At 41.5% G+C, this 14,355-nt stretch overlaps 2 protein-coding genes across 3 annotated transcripts in view; one reads left to right on the top strand and one right to left on the bottom strand.

Moving 5' to 3' along the window:
* Window positions 1–610: 610 nt before the first annotated feature.
* ky (kyphoscoliosis peptidase) lies at window positions 611–7,392 on the bottom strand. The gene is made up of 7 exons (XM_063908029.1): window positions 7,334–7,392; window positions 5,911–6,509; window positions 4,870–4,984; window positions 3,557–3,674; window positions 2,943–3,134; window positions 2,585–2,775; window positions 611–2,366 (listed from the first exon to the last, which is right to left on the bottom strand). The coding sequence occupies exons 2-7, from the start codon at window positions 6,487–6,489 to the stop codon at window positions 1,045–1,047; spliced, it is 2,517 nt and encodes an 838-aa protein (XP_063764099.1). The 5' UTR covers window positions 6,490–6,509; window positions 7,334–7,392; the 3' UTR covers window positions 611–1,044.
* Window positions 7,393–10,399: 3,007 nt separating this feature from the next.
* The window catches only part of slc4a11 (solute carrier family 4 member 11), a 99,885-nt gene continuing 95,929 nt past the window's right edge, over window positions 10,400–14,355 (top strand). Inside the window, exon 1 of one of the 2 annotated variants that reach the window (XM_063908938.1) lies at window positions 10,400–10,572. In XM_063908938.1, the coding sequence (XP_063765008.1) occupies window positions 10,512–10,572 (61 nt within the window). In that variant the 5' untranslated portion in view covers window positions 10,400–10,511. The remainder of the gene's footprint in view (window positions 10,573–14,355) is intronic. The other variant, XM_063908941.1, reaches the window with a different exon arrangement.

The raw sequence follows: 14,355 nt of genomic DNA, 5'->3' as shown, positions 1-14,355 counted from the left end.
CTCTACCTCCGAGCCCCTCTATTGTATTTTTACTGAGGCAGTGAGCCAAGGCTATTTGTGGGCTATTTTGACAGCCACATGTAAACACTCATCACTCTCACTGGCGTCTGCCAAATCCTGCAGAGTGGGCCCGGGTCACTGGAGCAATACGGCACTGTACTGGTTATTAAGCAGGGTTTCTTTAAAAAAATGCACAGGAAAGTGTCACCAACCTTGACCCCAACACAAACTGGTTTAACTTTTTGTTTGAATCTGTTAAACATGACACTCAGTTCAGTAAAAGCCCAAAGAAATTCAGTCTGATACATCCTGCACTCAATCCTGTCGATGTATAATATATGTTTTGTTTTTAAAAGGACCGAGGATTTAACTGTGAGGCTTGCATCATCAGTGGTGTAATTTCATTATACTGCAGTTAAGGTGTTTCTATTTTTTTGTACATCGGTGATGCAGGCTAAATCCTTTTAACACCTTCTTGTACCATTTAAAGTTATATATTTGAAACATTATTTCGAAATACGTTTCGGCTTTTTAAATGTATTATATTGTGGAAACTAAAAACTGCAACTGTGGATATGGTGGTGGGAAAAAACTGTCATCAAGATTTAGATGTTTTTTTCACAGTTGGTTTTTATTGCACGTTTTCTGACATCATGTTATTCGTTATGCAGGTCTTATTCATAAACCATAACAAACAAAAATGCACCATATGATATCACAGCTGAGCACCAATTTCTGTTCTGAATACAACCCAGTTAAAAAATTCCCCAAAGGGAGTTACATCTGCGATCTCATTTTTATCACTCCATTGCTTCAAACGCATTCACAAGACCATATTTCAAAATGTAATGTTCATCCACCTCATTATCACAACAACATTAACCCAGATGAACCTGAAGGATTATGGTTCGCAGTTTGAAATATTTTCAAATATTGTAAACCGAGGTCTGGATCGCATGAGTCCATTGCAATACATTTATTTTGCAGTTATGTTCAGAAAACTCTCCGTCTGTCTCCACTGCCTTTTTTTTTTTTTTTGTACTGTTATCCTTTCACCTGCTTGATGTCAAAGATCATCAAAACAGCCATGTCAGTGGACTCCCCCGATGAAGCGGCCAGTTTCAGTGGTTGGAGCCCGTTTCCACTGAAAACCTCTCCCTCCCAGACTCTGCTCTTATTCATTTTCAAATCAGTCCGCGTCTCCCCCATCATGCTCACCCTCTGGGCCCCGGGGACCCTCACTCTGAAGCGGACCCACGTGGCGGGCTCCAGGAGGCCCACGCGAGGCTCAAAGAGCACGCAGCCTTTTCTCCAGGCGGAGTAGACGCAGGGGAACGGAGGCCTCGGCTGAACACAGCTGTTCCTCAGAACAAAGTCACACATGGGGCTGAAATCTCCACCAGGGGTGATCTTAGCATACAGGCCAAGCCGATACACCCCCGCATCCGGCAGGCTGGCGCTCACCGTCACCTTGCTGTCTGTGTAAGTGCAGAAGACGTGCCGTGACAGCGGGATGGCTTCTGTTTGGTTCTCCTCCCTGCTGAGCACCGTGTGTAGCTCGAGGTCCCGCTGGTTGTGGAAGGTGATGTTACACTTGCCCTGCTGGGTACTCACCAGCGCCGTCGTGTGGCTGAATTTGGACAGCCCCGCCTCTAATGTGCGGGAGCCCGGTCCGCACGCCGAGCCCAGGTTAGGAGGGTACAGCTCATCCCGACTCACCACCTTCCCTTTGCAGTGCAACAGGAAGTTTGCAGCATTCTGAAACTTGACCTCTGTTTTCTCATAGTCTCGCACAAACACTGATAGCCGGTAGAAGCCACGTAACGGGCACATGACGTGACAGGTCAGGACATCCGGTTGTATCTGAGTAGCCGTGCAGCGCTTAGCTACAGCAGCTTCCAGCCCCGGGTGGACCAGTTCACACAGCACCATCAGAGGCCTGGACGTCTTTAACGTCAAATCATAGACACCTTCCTCCACCTCCGCCACCTTACTGTCCTGGCTGCTGCCTGCAACGCCCAGAGATCCTGCCACAGGCTGCAGGCCCCAAGACAGGAAGGGGTTTTCTGGGATCTCCTCCATGGCCCTTGGGACCGGACACTCCACTGAGAAGGAGCAGACCCAAACCAGAGGCGTGGTGGCTGTTACAGGTCTGGCAAACACCTTGACGTCATACACGCCGACTGCAGGCGGCAGGAGCTTAAGCTTCATGCTCCGATGGGAAACCGTTAGAAGGCCATAGGAGGAGTTGCTGGACTCTTTCTGCTCCGAAACTCCACTATGGAGGAGGTCCTGGTGCTGTGTCATCTCATAGTTAAAGGTTGTTGACCTGGAGAAGCCTATTGACACATTTGCCTCGCCATCATCTAAGAGGGATAACAGAGGTGAAATGTAGGCATTTCTCTTTAAATGAAAAGAGACTGGTTGGTAAAATTCAAATGTCTTCACCTCAAATCATTTCGAATAAGCAAAGACTTGAACATTTTTGGACAAAAACTGATACAATGCATTGAATATAATTTAACAATTGTGTAAAAATAGGGGATCAATGAAATGCATCCCCATAGAAATGACCAGAACTGACCGGTGACGATGTGAGACTGATGAGGCTGGATCAGCCTGAGCCCCATGGTGAAGAAAGCTGAGGTCTTGAAGACCCTCCTCCCAAACTCCTCCAGGGGGATGGGTGTTTCCAGGAGCTGCCATCGCTGCTCGTCTGGGAAATGTGACTCTATGAACTCCTCTGGGTCCGTTAGGAAATAGAAATCATCAAACCTTGGAGGCAACAGATGGAGACAGCAGACTGGTTTCAGACTCAACTCGCTGCTGGTTTTTTGAGTAAATAAAAACAAACGAAAGAGCAAACTCCAAAAACAAAATTATGCTAATTGCTAATATTTGGCTTTTCATTTCCAGTTTGGGTCCCTCTTCCCTTTTCAAACCTTTTGACGAAGCTTTCATGTTCCATGTCTACTCTTCCTGCTCCCCAACAGGCGTCCAATAGGAACCACTGTCCATCCAGAAGCACAGAGTTCCACAGGTGATCAGATTTCACATTCTCCAGGCTCTGGCCCTGAAGGTACCCGATGCCCTTACTGTGGCCCGGCACTTCTTGGCACTCAATGCCAACCTCTCTGTAAACACAACCCAAACAGAGCCTTTAGACTTACATCCTGTGTCCTTAAGCCCAGGTTCAGTGCTATTGTACATGCTGTGTGCTCATTTTTGAAACTGGAAGTGTTTATCTTAACCTCGGAAAGGACCAAGGACTCGGAGCACAATGCTAAGCGACTGGAAGAATGGGCGCTACAAAATAAATCAAAACTCAAACAGAAACATTTTATTGTTGATTGAGTTTCTCTGGGTAATAATTATTACAATAATGAGTCATAATTGCCCTGACTTTTTTTCAGACAGCCATGAAAAATGATATGTGATAAGTAGAATAAGACATGAGTCACTAGCCTTTACAGATGATCCATTGTTGTTGTGTCTGGGTATAGTCTAAGACCTTGACGCCGTCTTCAGTATGTATTTAAAGCTTGGCTGTATTTACCTGCACATCTCTGAACAGAGGCTGGAGTATCCGCAGCATACCCCCCGCCCGGCCGCTATCACCTCCTCCGGGGAGCTCAGCTTCTCCGAGCGGCCGAGGTACCCACTCACATCATACTCTAAAAAGACAACAGTATTTTACTGCGAAATAAGGGGATAATATCACACCAACTCTAGGACTGACATAACTATGTTTGTTGGACTACACCAAGAAGTTCTTGTGGTCATCAATATGGGATACTTACCCTGTATGAATGTGTGTGAATGGGTGAATGTGACTTGTATAGGTAAGCACTTTCAGGGGATTTGTCACTGTGCTGGATTTTTGGTGGAGGAACCAAACTCATCGTTGACTCTTAAGTTTCTAACACATAAACATTCAATTAAATTCACATTTAAATGTAAAAATGAAATGCTGCATCCCAATATGATACATCTAAGTTATTCTGGATAATATATGCATTTAGTGACTTCTAGAAAACATTCAAAGACATCAGTTTCTTTTGTAATAGAGATGTTACCGTGAATTATATGTGGAATTTCCTTATTTTTTCTCATCATTTACGACTAAAACACATTTTTAGCTCAATTTTTCTTAAGAATATTTGCAATAAAAAATAAAATAAAAATCAAATTATAATTTTTTATATATTTCAACATTTTAAAAGTGTTTCGTATTAAAATCTGCTGAGGAGCCGTTAAGGGTATAATATCAGACCGAACGACTGTCAAAATAATAATAACTATGTTTGTTGGACTATACCAGGAAATAATTGCGGTCGTAAACCAATATGGGATACTTACCATGTATGAATGTGTGTGAATGTGACTTGTTTATGTAAGTGCTTTCAGGGGTTGTAAACACTGGAAAAGCCCTAAAGACTGTCAACCCTGTCCATTTACTAATTGCCAAATGTTCTTTTCAGCCATTTAATCCCACTGATTCAACCATACTGTGATCGGGCAACCTTTCAAAGAACAATGCACTATAAATTTGAAGAATATTTGTGTGAAAATGTGAAATTCCTCAATAAATACAACTTAATTAATTGCTTTATTGAATCAAATGTGTGATTTATGCATGAAAACCTTGCTGTTCACTCTGGCATCACGTTGGCTTAAATGTGTGACATTTGTATGGAAACAAAGACAAAGGGTTATAACGAGGTCAGTCAAACTGATCAATTTAATGTCCGTGTATCATAATCCCTCTCTCCGATATTGATGGATTAAATATCATAAATTTCACAATGTGGTGTATTACACAACACTGAGATTTATATGCAATTATATATAGTTCAGTGAAATACCCACCGATGTTGTGGCACAGCCAGACCCAGATGGCACGAAGCCGCTCCAACTCATTCCTGGCTCCTTGTGTGATGCTCCGTGCTATCGTCTTCACATCATACACACACTTCTCCTTCAGCTGCAACACACACACAACATATATTCCACTGTTCGATTGAATAGGTTTATATAAGTTATATTATCAGTCATCCTAAAGATTGAGTCTTTATGTTCTCAAACTTGTATGTGAACCAATGCCAAAGTTGTTTTTCTCGTCATCTTACTGCATCATCCTATTTTCCAGCACAGTGTCACCCAGTGTATTGAACAATCCAGGCCTACTCATCCAGTCTCAAGGATGTGAGTGCTTCCTGAGAGCCATGCTGTTTTTCATGGTTTTGTTGCAGCCGATGAGTAGATGTGATCATTGCTCAATGCTTTTCCTTCAGCGCTCTGGAACAAAAAGACCCATTTCTGCTATGGATTTGTTTTGGACTACTTAGTTAGCTTCGGTGCTGTTTTTATCCCGCTGCAAATGTCCTCTTATTTCAAGGGATGGTTCACTCCAACATCAAGAATACATATTTTTTCCTCTTACAATTAGTGCTATTTCTCTTTCTAAATGTAGTGAGTTGCAAAGTGTTACGATATACATTAAAAAAAACCTCACATTTATTTTCCTAGAATTCCTATGATATCTCCACATAGAAAGAAAAAAACAATGCCTGCATCACAAAAGAGTTGACTACCTTGAGTAATCAGGTCATCATTTCTAAAAAACAAACACTGATGTTGAGTTTTTCAGATGTATTTTTTGAGTACAAAACCATTTATTTCGATTAATAAATAATACAGCTAAGAGGATGAATGTCGGTTTAGGATTTTTGGGGTTAACTGTCCCTTTAAGTATGGCTAAATTAGAGTAACTCACTTCAATGCTGTGTTTAGCTTAACAGGATGAGGTTAAATATTCAGTTTTTACAAAAAAAAAAGGAGTGAATATCAAGGTAAATGTGCACTTCCCATGTTATATTACACCACGATGTTCTGTGTAAGTGTTATCACCTCTGCTCCTGCCCTGATGACATGTGAGTCGACCCTGTTGAAGACCTCCGAGTTGGTGAAGAGGTCCTTTCGACGCCTCGTCTTCCCTCCCGTCACAGTGCACGGTGTCGCCCTCTGTCCCGGGTGTGCTTTAGTTTTCAGGTGCCTGTGCTCCTCTACCTCCGTCCTCACTGCGCTCTTCTTCACCACAGTGATGGTCCTGGCTGCGCTCTCTGAGGACAGCTGCCTCTTTGCAGCAGGACGCTGATCTTCACTCTCCACCATGAGTTTCTCAAAAACACTGTGCCTGGAGAACACAGTGCTCTGGGAAGATTTGGCATAGACCAGGAACTGGGCAGGTGCCGTGTCTCCAACAGGAGGAGACTTTGGACTCTCCTTAGCCTGGTTCTCATTATGCACCAGAGCTCCTATAACAGCTACAGAGCCTACTTCACTGAGGATTCGATTCCCCTGGAGATCAGTAAGCTCCAGGGCCTTCACCTGCTCGCATCCCTTCTGCGTCAACTCATCTTGTTGAGAAAGGTGTGCAGCGCAGGAGAAGGGGAAGGAGAACTTCTGGATCGCAACTTTAGCTGACATTATGCTGGATGCATGGCCTCCTATCCAAAGAGAAGGTGGATACCAATCAAAAGACAGTAGTAATTCTCTTTTGGAGATATGTTTTGCATGTAGGGCTTCAGCGCCTTGTTCAATATCTTACAAAGAGACATATGTGGGACACAAATCCATAACAGGATCACACATTCTGAACTGAGTGAAGCAGAAAGTATATCCATACAGTACATTCTATGTTCGACAGTGATGAATTGGCAATTTAATCATGTCTGTTCATGACCAGAAATAAACGCAAAGGTTGGATTCATTAGTCACTGTCACAGCTAACAGTGCAAAGAAAGTCAAACACCAGATTAGTATGACCTTATAACTTCCTGTATGTGATGAACCTGCAAATTGATGTCCGTACTCGACATGCCTGAAGAATGTCATGTGACCAAATTGCTCAACATACGTGGACTGAAACTTGCTGATCTGTTCAAAAATAGCAAATTCTTATGGAGGGACAGCAGGTTGGCACAGTGGAGAAATCAACCGTCCAAACCAGATGACCCAGACGGTTGGCAAAGATCTGCCCAGCTCAAGTGTCCTTCAGCCGGCCACTCAGTGGTATCAGAGCTGCTGCTGACCCTGACCTTTGACCTTCCTGGAGTGCAGCCAAAGTGAAGGTCCTGATGGATATCCTTAGGTGTCACCTCTTTTGAAAAAAGAGACTGATTTCGCTACAAAAAAACAACTTCTTCAATACTTCTTCAATGATAACTCTCCAAAAAGTAGATTCATGTCAGATTTACACTCACTAAAGTGAAAGTCGGGGAAACACGTCTAGTTTTAACTGTTGCTACACCTCAAAAAGGCTTTTACTCACCCTGAGAGGATCTAAAATGCCTGCTGGATGTTTGCTGAGTGTCGGGAGAGATGTTTCCACTGTGTGTCCTCAGTGGTCCCCAGTATCAGGGGGAGGCTTATATACCCTCCCAGTGGCCTGCCAGAACAGGCCCCAGAATAACAGGCCTAAAAATACTACAAAGCAGTTAAGACCAGCCAATCGAGTAAGCCCCAACTGAGGAGTGTGACGTCTGTGAGTGTGTATTTGTAAGTGTGTGGTGTGTTGTACATACGTTAGGATATTCATTGCACACACATTGCATTATATCTGATCGCACAAGCAAGTGTGACATTTTTAATGTGTTTGTGCAAGGTTTTGAATGTCAGCATGTGTACATTTGGATTGTTAGCGTGTGTGTTGATGAGCGGTTGGACGTTGGGTGTGTGGGCATGTGTTGGGTGCGACGGAGGGGTCAAATTCGGCGAAGGGTTGGCCGTTCAAAGAAGCGGTTATGAAGGGTCTTCCTGGCATCTGAAAACACCCGCCTCAACAACAAATGCAAACTCAGCCGCCCATGTTTCTGTCACACACCATTTACTTCATTTCATTTGAGTGTTTTTTTATGTATGAGTGCTGTTCTTTCACATTAAACATTATCATTTGAACGGGAAATATTCTGACAAAATTCATCGTTTTTGTTACTTACTAAAATTTCAAAACACAAGGGTTTTACAATCCAACACGAAAGACATATAAAATGTTTAAATGCAGGTAGAAATGCAATATCGGGTAAATCGATCAATATTTAGAAGAACCTCTGCATGAGCAGAATCAGTCGCACAGTTCTTCAATGTACTTTAATAATAAAAATACACAAATCCATAATACTCTATCTTCATCACAGGGGTTACTTGTATTCATAAATACTGCAGAAAGTAACACCAGCCCTCGAACCTAGCTTCTGTGAAGTTAAACCACCAAAGAAATGAAGAAAAGGAGGGGAAGTTGTTGGCTGATCACCCCAAAGATACAGTGTTACATAACACCGCCATATGTTGGTGTTGATGTTGACGTGTGGGCGCGGTGGAGGGACAGCCACCTCCGCCGGTGGTGGATCCTGAGCCAGCTGACTGTGAGGCCACGGAGTAATAATGCCATCTGGAACAGCTGTCTGCCAAGGAATCTCGCTCAGGCTTATTAAGGAAAGCAGAGGAGCGGGGGTGGGGGGGGATTTACTCCAATTCAGAGAGAGGTAATGCTGAGGGGAGATGAGAAGCACTGATATGGCAGAGAAATGAAAAGGAAATCACCACAGGCTGAAAAGGAGGAATGTTTATGTGCTTTCAGGCATTAGTGAATTTCTTACAGTGAGAAAATATGGATTTCATTCTCTTTTGGGTTTGTGAGCTTGAGCGTTGACCATTAGCCAAAGATGGATTCACTGTCAAGGTCATTTCTTTGTTCAAGAGCATTTATATTATTTAAAAAAGGTGTGTTTTCACCAAATACACATCCAAAACTTGTTCCTGAGACTGTGCACCGCTATAATCGCTATAAGGTGTGTGCTGTAGCTTTACCCACCTTTACCATGTTTGCCTTTCTGACTGGAGGCACAGAAACCTGTTTCCTTGAGATCTAAGGGACCAACTGAGTTTATATTCTTCAATCATATCGCAAACATATTTTGGCCTTCGGCTGTTATGTGATTTATAAACTAGCACAAGCGCTTAAAAATGAGTTATATAACTAACTTGGAGCCCGTGTAATGTTCTCATCTGTCTTGGTTCTCTGTATTGTAGCAGCCTACATTTGATGCAGTTGTCTTTTTTGAGAAGATCAAGAACAAGAGCGCGTAGCACACTGTTGAATGAGTTCCTCTAAATCTCACGTGTATACAAGACCTTTGATTCTTATTGCTATTTTTAGAGGATAAAAAGCAGATTTAGTCATTACTGTGGCAGTGCTGTGTTGATGCAGCAGCTGGATTTCAATCTGAGTCCATTAAAACAAAAACATTAACAACTTCTACCTTAGTTTTTACAGCAAATTGAACGAAAAGTTAAGAAGTTGTTGGGTTCAAAATCAGTGTGATGATCAAAGGGTTTACTCCCACCTCCAGATCCAAATAAAAGATTGATCAGATAAAGTCCCTAGGATACAACCTTTGTAAAAGTGTGTTTTTTTTCTTGAAGGTGTTCTGTATAAAGCACATCTAACTGGGGGTGCTTAGCATTAAAAAATGAAAGCACCCATGTGAGTATCCAAACTTTCAACAGCTGGTGCATGCAGCTTAAAAACAGCACCATTTGGACAGCTGGCCTCTGTAATAATGGATGGGTAATACATTTTAATTGTAATGCTTTGTTTAAAAACAATCACAAATGGTGAACATACCTTTTGGTGATAATACCACAAAGCTACAGCACAGGCTTTGGCTTCATATGAGATGGTACTGCATTGTAATTCTGGATGCTTTGGAAATAGTTTTGGAAACATTTCTATAGAAGATCATAAAACGACATGCCTTATGTTGAGTTGTCTTGGTCCATACCCATAATTTTCCAAAAGGATAGGGCCAGAAAATGTGTAGAGGAAGTTGTAAAGTGCTGAAACTGTGGTGAAAATGTATCCTTTATTTTATCAGATATTATGCGTATCTGTCAACTACTGAAACAATGTACCAAGAAATATCAGCCCCTTAGTTTAGCCTTGACACTTTTCCATTAAGTATTACAAAAATCACCCTAACCCTAACTTTAGCCTTAGTTTATAGGCTAAATAAGGATTTGTTTTAACCTTTTAAAGAGAAACTCATTCAGTAACATACAGTTTACTTGTACCTGCACAAGTTACTGCTGCTGTGCAAAGATGCTGGTGGCAGATGTCACTTCCAATAGCTGTTCATCCATCAATAAACTAATATCAACGCATCCTCTCAGCCTGCTCTAACATTGGACACTTTGGGGCATGTTTGGACAAATCAGAGGTCTCGTGCTTGCAGCGCGCGGTGGGCGTGGTTCCTGGTTCAGGCACTCCGCGGGCGCGTGCTGTCACGAACACCTGGTGAACGTCGTTCATTACCTTTTGAGACTACCGTGACTTTTTTAAATGTAGCCACCGGACAAAACGTACTCCTCTGTGTTTACTCATTTCCTGTGAGAATTAAGGAAAAGCTGGTGAGAGAAAATACTGGCGTTATCTGGAGACCGGGGACGTTATGAAAACTGATAAAGACGATGGAGAGGTGACGGCTGTGTCAGTAAATCGATTTACTACAGGTAGGATGCTTTTTAGTGTTAAAGCTTCTCGTTAACGCGTTTTCAAACGGATAAACTGTCCTGGCATGTGTGGTTAAGGAGTGAAACTGTTATTTGTTCCCTTTCAATTCTGTCCTTAAATGATTTATTGTGTAAACTAGGGTACTAGATGTTTACTTTTCAATGCAAAATGGCATGCAAGTTAGCTGGCTTGCTACAGAACTTCATTTTGTGTGTACGTGTGTGTGTACGTGTGTGTGTGTGTGTGTGTGTGTGTGTGTGTGTGTGTGTGTGTGTGTGTGTGTGTGTGTGTGTGTGTGTGTGTGTGTGTGTGTGTGTGTGTGTGTGTGTGTGTGTGTGGTCCTGGAAGAAGTATTCAGATTGTTGTACTAGTACCACAATGTAAAAATACTCTGTTACAACCCCTGCATTGGAAATGTTACTTATGAAGAAATCAGCTAAATGTACTTGAACAAATAATAAAATAGTACACGATGCAAAACAAACGAACAAAACCAACCACAAAACGTGATGCTTATGATTCAAAATATATGAATTAATGTCTATAGTGTTTTAATTTCTTTGGCTAGTGATTATTCAGCTAAATTGGTCTTGTGTAAACTGTTGGCTGGATTAATTTATAATGAACTGTAAAGCTCTTGAATTTATCATGCAAACATCTTAATTGGTAAAGTAACTAAAGCTGTAAGATATATATATATATATAGATGTCAAAGAATGTATGGTGTGTGTGTGTGAGATGGAGTAAGAGAGATGGAGAGATAAAGACAGATGGAGAGAGAGAGAGTCTTCTTAATTAGATGGGACACACACACTGCACCAGAGGAGGGCCAATTTACTAAAGAGGAATATTAGGCGGAGTGGAAACAAAACTGGAGAAACTGCTTCCATTATGTAGTTTGACTTCATCAGCAGTCGTGTTCGTTAATATCTTCTGGTACATGAATGAAGTATTACTTGATGTGCAGTAGGAAACCTACAAATGATGCACTTGAATGTCCCAGATGCTTTTATTTTTCTCCACTTCTGATGGTGTTGCAGATTTGGTGTATTCCCCATCGTCGTTGCACACCCTCACGTCGTTTCACATATTTCTCATTGCATTGACATCTTTGAAGCTTTTCACCAAAGACGTGTTCCGATGTGCCGGTAGATGTGTGAGGAATACAGCAGAATCCATTTTATATGGATGGAGGAAATGTTGAGCACACAAGTAGAGTAAACAGTGTCACTGGTGCCAAAACATTTGTAAACAAGCAGCTTTAAATTGAACAAACAGTGAAATGTGGCATCTTGGAAATGTCATGCTTCCCAATGTTTACTGCTTCTCATTTACATTTTAGAGTCTCTTGAGATAAATGAAACTGTAAAATAACCTTCTAGTTAACAGATATTTTAAGCATACGCCCATAACCTAATAAAAGTTTATTACAAGACATAATGGGAAGCAATCCAAGTTAAAAGGCATCACAAGAGACAGAGCAAAGATGTGGGACAACACAAGTAGGATATCTATCTATGTACGTGAATAATTCTACAATAATGGTATGATTTGCAACTTCTTTAGACAATAGTGCTAGGTTTGGATTTAATCAGTGACATCCTAATTGATCATTTAGAGTAATTTAATAAGAAGAAATAAGTGGCTTTATTATTAGTCGATGAATCAAATACAGGCTCAACGGAAAGGTAATCACCAACAATTTTCATAATCATCGAGTCATTTATCAACACACTGATTTTTCTTGGATGTTTCTTTTCTTATGGTGCAGAATCTTTGGGGTTCAAGTGTTTATCAGGCATTAGACATTTCAACAGTGAGGTGCTTTTCTTTTATTCAAAACATTTGAGATACTATACTGTTAAAATTAAACAGTTAATGCATTGTAAAAATCACCAGCTGTTTTTAAAAAGGTAAAAGAAATATTAAAAATAAATCTAAAATTACAGAAATGAACCAGAAAGCTATTTTCATTTTTGATAAATAGTCAGAATCACAGGCTTTTCTTCATACTGTAGGCAGTCGACTTATTTTACTACCGAGTTCCTACATCCAAATGAAATCAAGGTGCTTGTAATTGGAACACTTCACAGAAAGACACACTATTAGCCTTTTGACCGCGCTTTGCCTTATCCTGTATTTTTAATTGGTCGTTGCAGAGCGGAGTCTTTAAAGCCTTGAATCCTTGCAAAGTTCACAGCCCTGTTATAAAAAAAAGTCTGTATTCCTGTGACCTTGAAAATCCCCAAACAAGCACTTTTTTTTTTCAAATCATCCACTGTCTATTGTGTAACGCTCTGTCTTAACCAGGATTACGGCTCTTTTTTCTTTCTCTATCCATCGGGCTAGCACTTTCATCCTGAGCTGAGCTCCTCCTGGACTTCAGAGTGCATACATGTTGTTTTGCTCCGCTGGGATTCCAGCCTCTATCTCTGACGCTGTTAACGCCTTGCTCTACATGTTGATCTTCTCAGGAGAATACACCATGACCATGTTAGTTTCCTGCACTCCACGTGAAAAGAAATACTGTAGGGGTCAAACCATACGGGTTGTAATGTTGATTACATTTCAGAACGGAATTCACTGTTGGCTGATGAAATGTATCGGAAACAGTATCTTAAAAACGACGAATTAATTCAGTGTGCAACCCTAACCCTACTTTCCCTTTTTTACTGCTCTACACTACACCTGACTTCCCTTGTTGGCAGATACGATCACTTCCAGATATTTGACATTTAAAGGGGCCCTAATATGCTTACCTGTAGTTTGTTATATAGGCTTTAACGCATGTAAATGGTCTGCAAAGGCTGAAATTACAGAAGTTCCTTCCGGGGGGAGTGTGTGGGAGAGTAACTCCCCCCGGAAGGAACTTCTGTAATTTCAGCCTTGCCTGAAATGGACTCCTTTGTTTACTTCAGTAACATAGTGACATCACTATGTAACACTTGTGCTTCTTTTAGCCAGCACTCCAACACATTGTGCATGATAGACTAAGGGGCGGGACATCTCTTAGCGGTTGACCAATCACAACAGAGCCGGCCAGTTAAGCAATCAGAGCAGACTGGGCTCTGGTTTCAGACAGATGGTGAAAAGAGGTGCTGCAGCACAGGCAGTATGAGAGAAATAAAGAGCTTTTTGAACATTAAAGTGTGGAGACATGTCAGGCAGAAAATAGAAATATGGAACCTGAAAATGAGCAGAATAGGGCCCCTTTAAAAAGACGTCTATTCACAATTTTTTTAATGGATTAAACGCTATATAATATCACACACTTTGCACACCCTACAGTACATCAAGACATAATATTTTAGACCAAATGTGTTAATTGAATTAGTTGAATACACTCCATTTCTATGTGTAACAATTACCGTATTAATGAAGATAATAACCAGCAGATTGTTTGATACAAATATTTTTTGATCCAAACAATATTTTTTTAATCAGACAGGGTGTTTTTCTTAAATATGTTTTAATGAAAGGACACATCTGGCCCTGTATTTTGAATTAGCCAAGCAATATAGTTCAAATGTTGAGCCAGGCAATGACAATCACTGAACTGTCCCTGAGTCTGGTGGTCTTGGTCCGGATGCTGCGGTACCGTCTGCCAGACGGCAGCAGACAGATCAGATTGTTGCTGGGGTGATGGGGGTCCTTTAATATGCTACCGGCCTTCTTCCTACACCGCTGGGTGTAGAGGTCCCCCATGGATGGCAGCTCCATCCTGGTGATGTGCTGAGCAGTTTTCACCACCCTCTGTAGAGTCTTACGGTTGAGGGCGGTGC

This window comes from Eleginops maclovinus, chromosome 19, assembly GCF_036324505.1.
Source record: "Eleginops maclovinus isolate JMC-PN-2008 ecotype Puerto Natales chromosome 19, JC_Emac_rtc_rv5, whole genome shotgun sequence".
Classification (NCBI taxonomy): Eukaryota; Metazoa; Chordata; class Actinopteri; order Perciformes; family Eleginopidae; genus Eleginops; species Eleginops maclovinus.
This window is presented reverse-complemented; position numbering and strand designations above follow the sequence as displayed.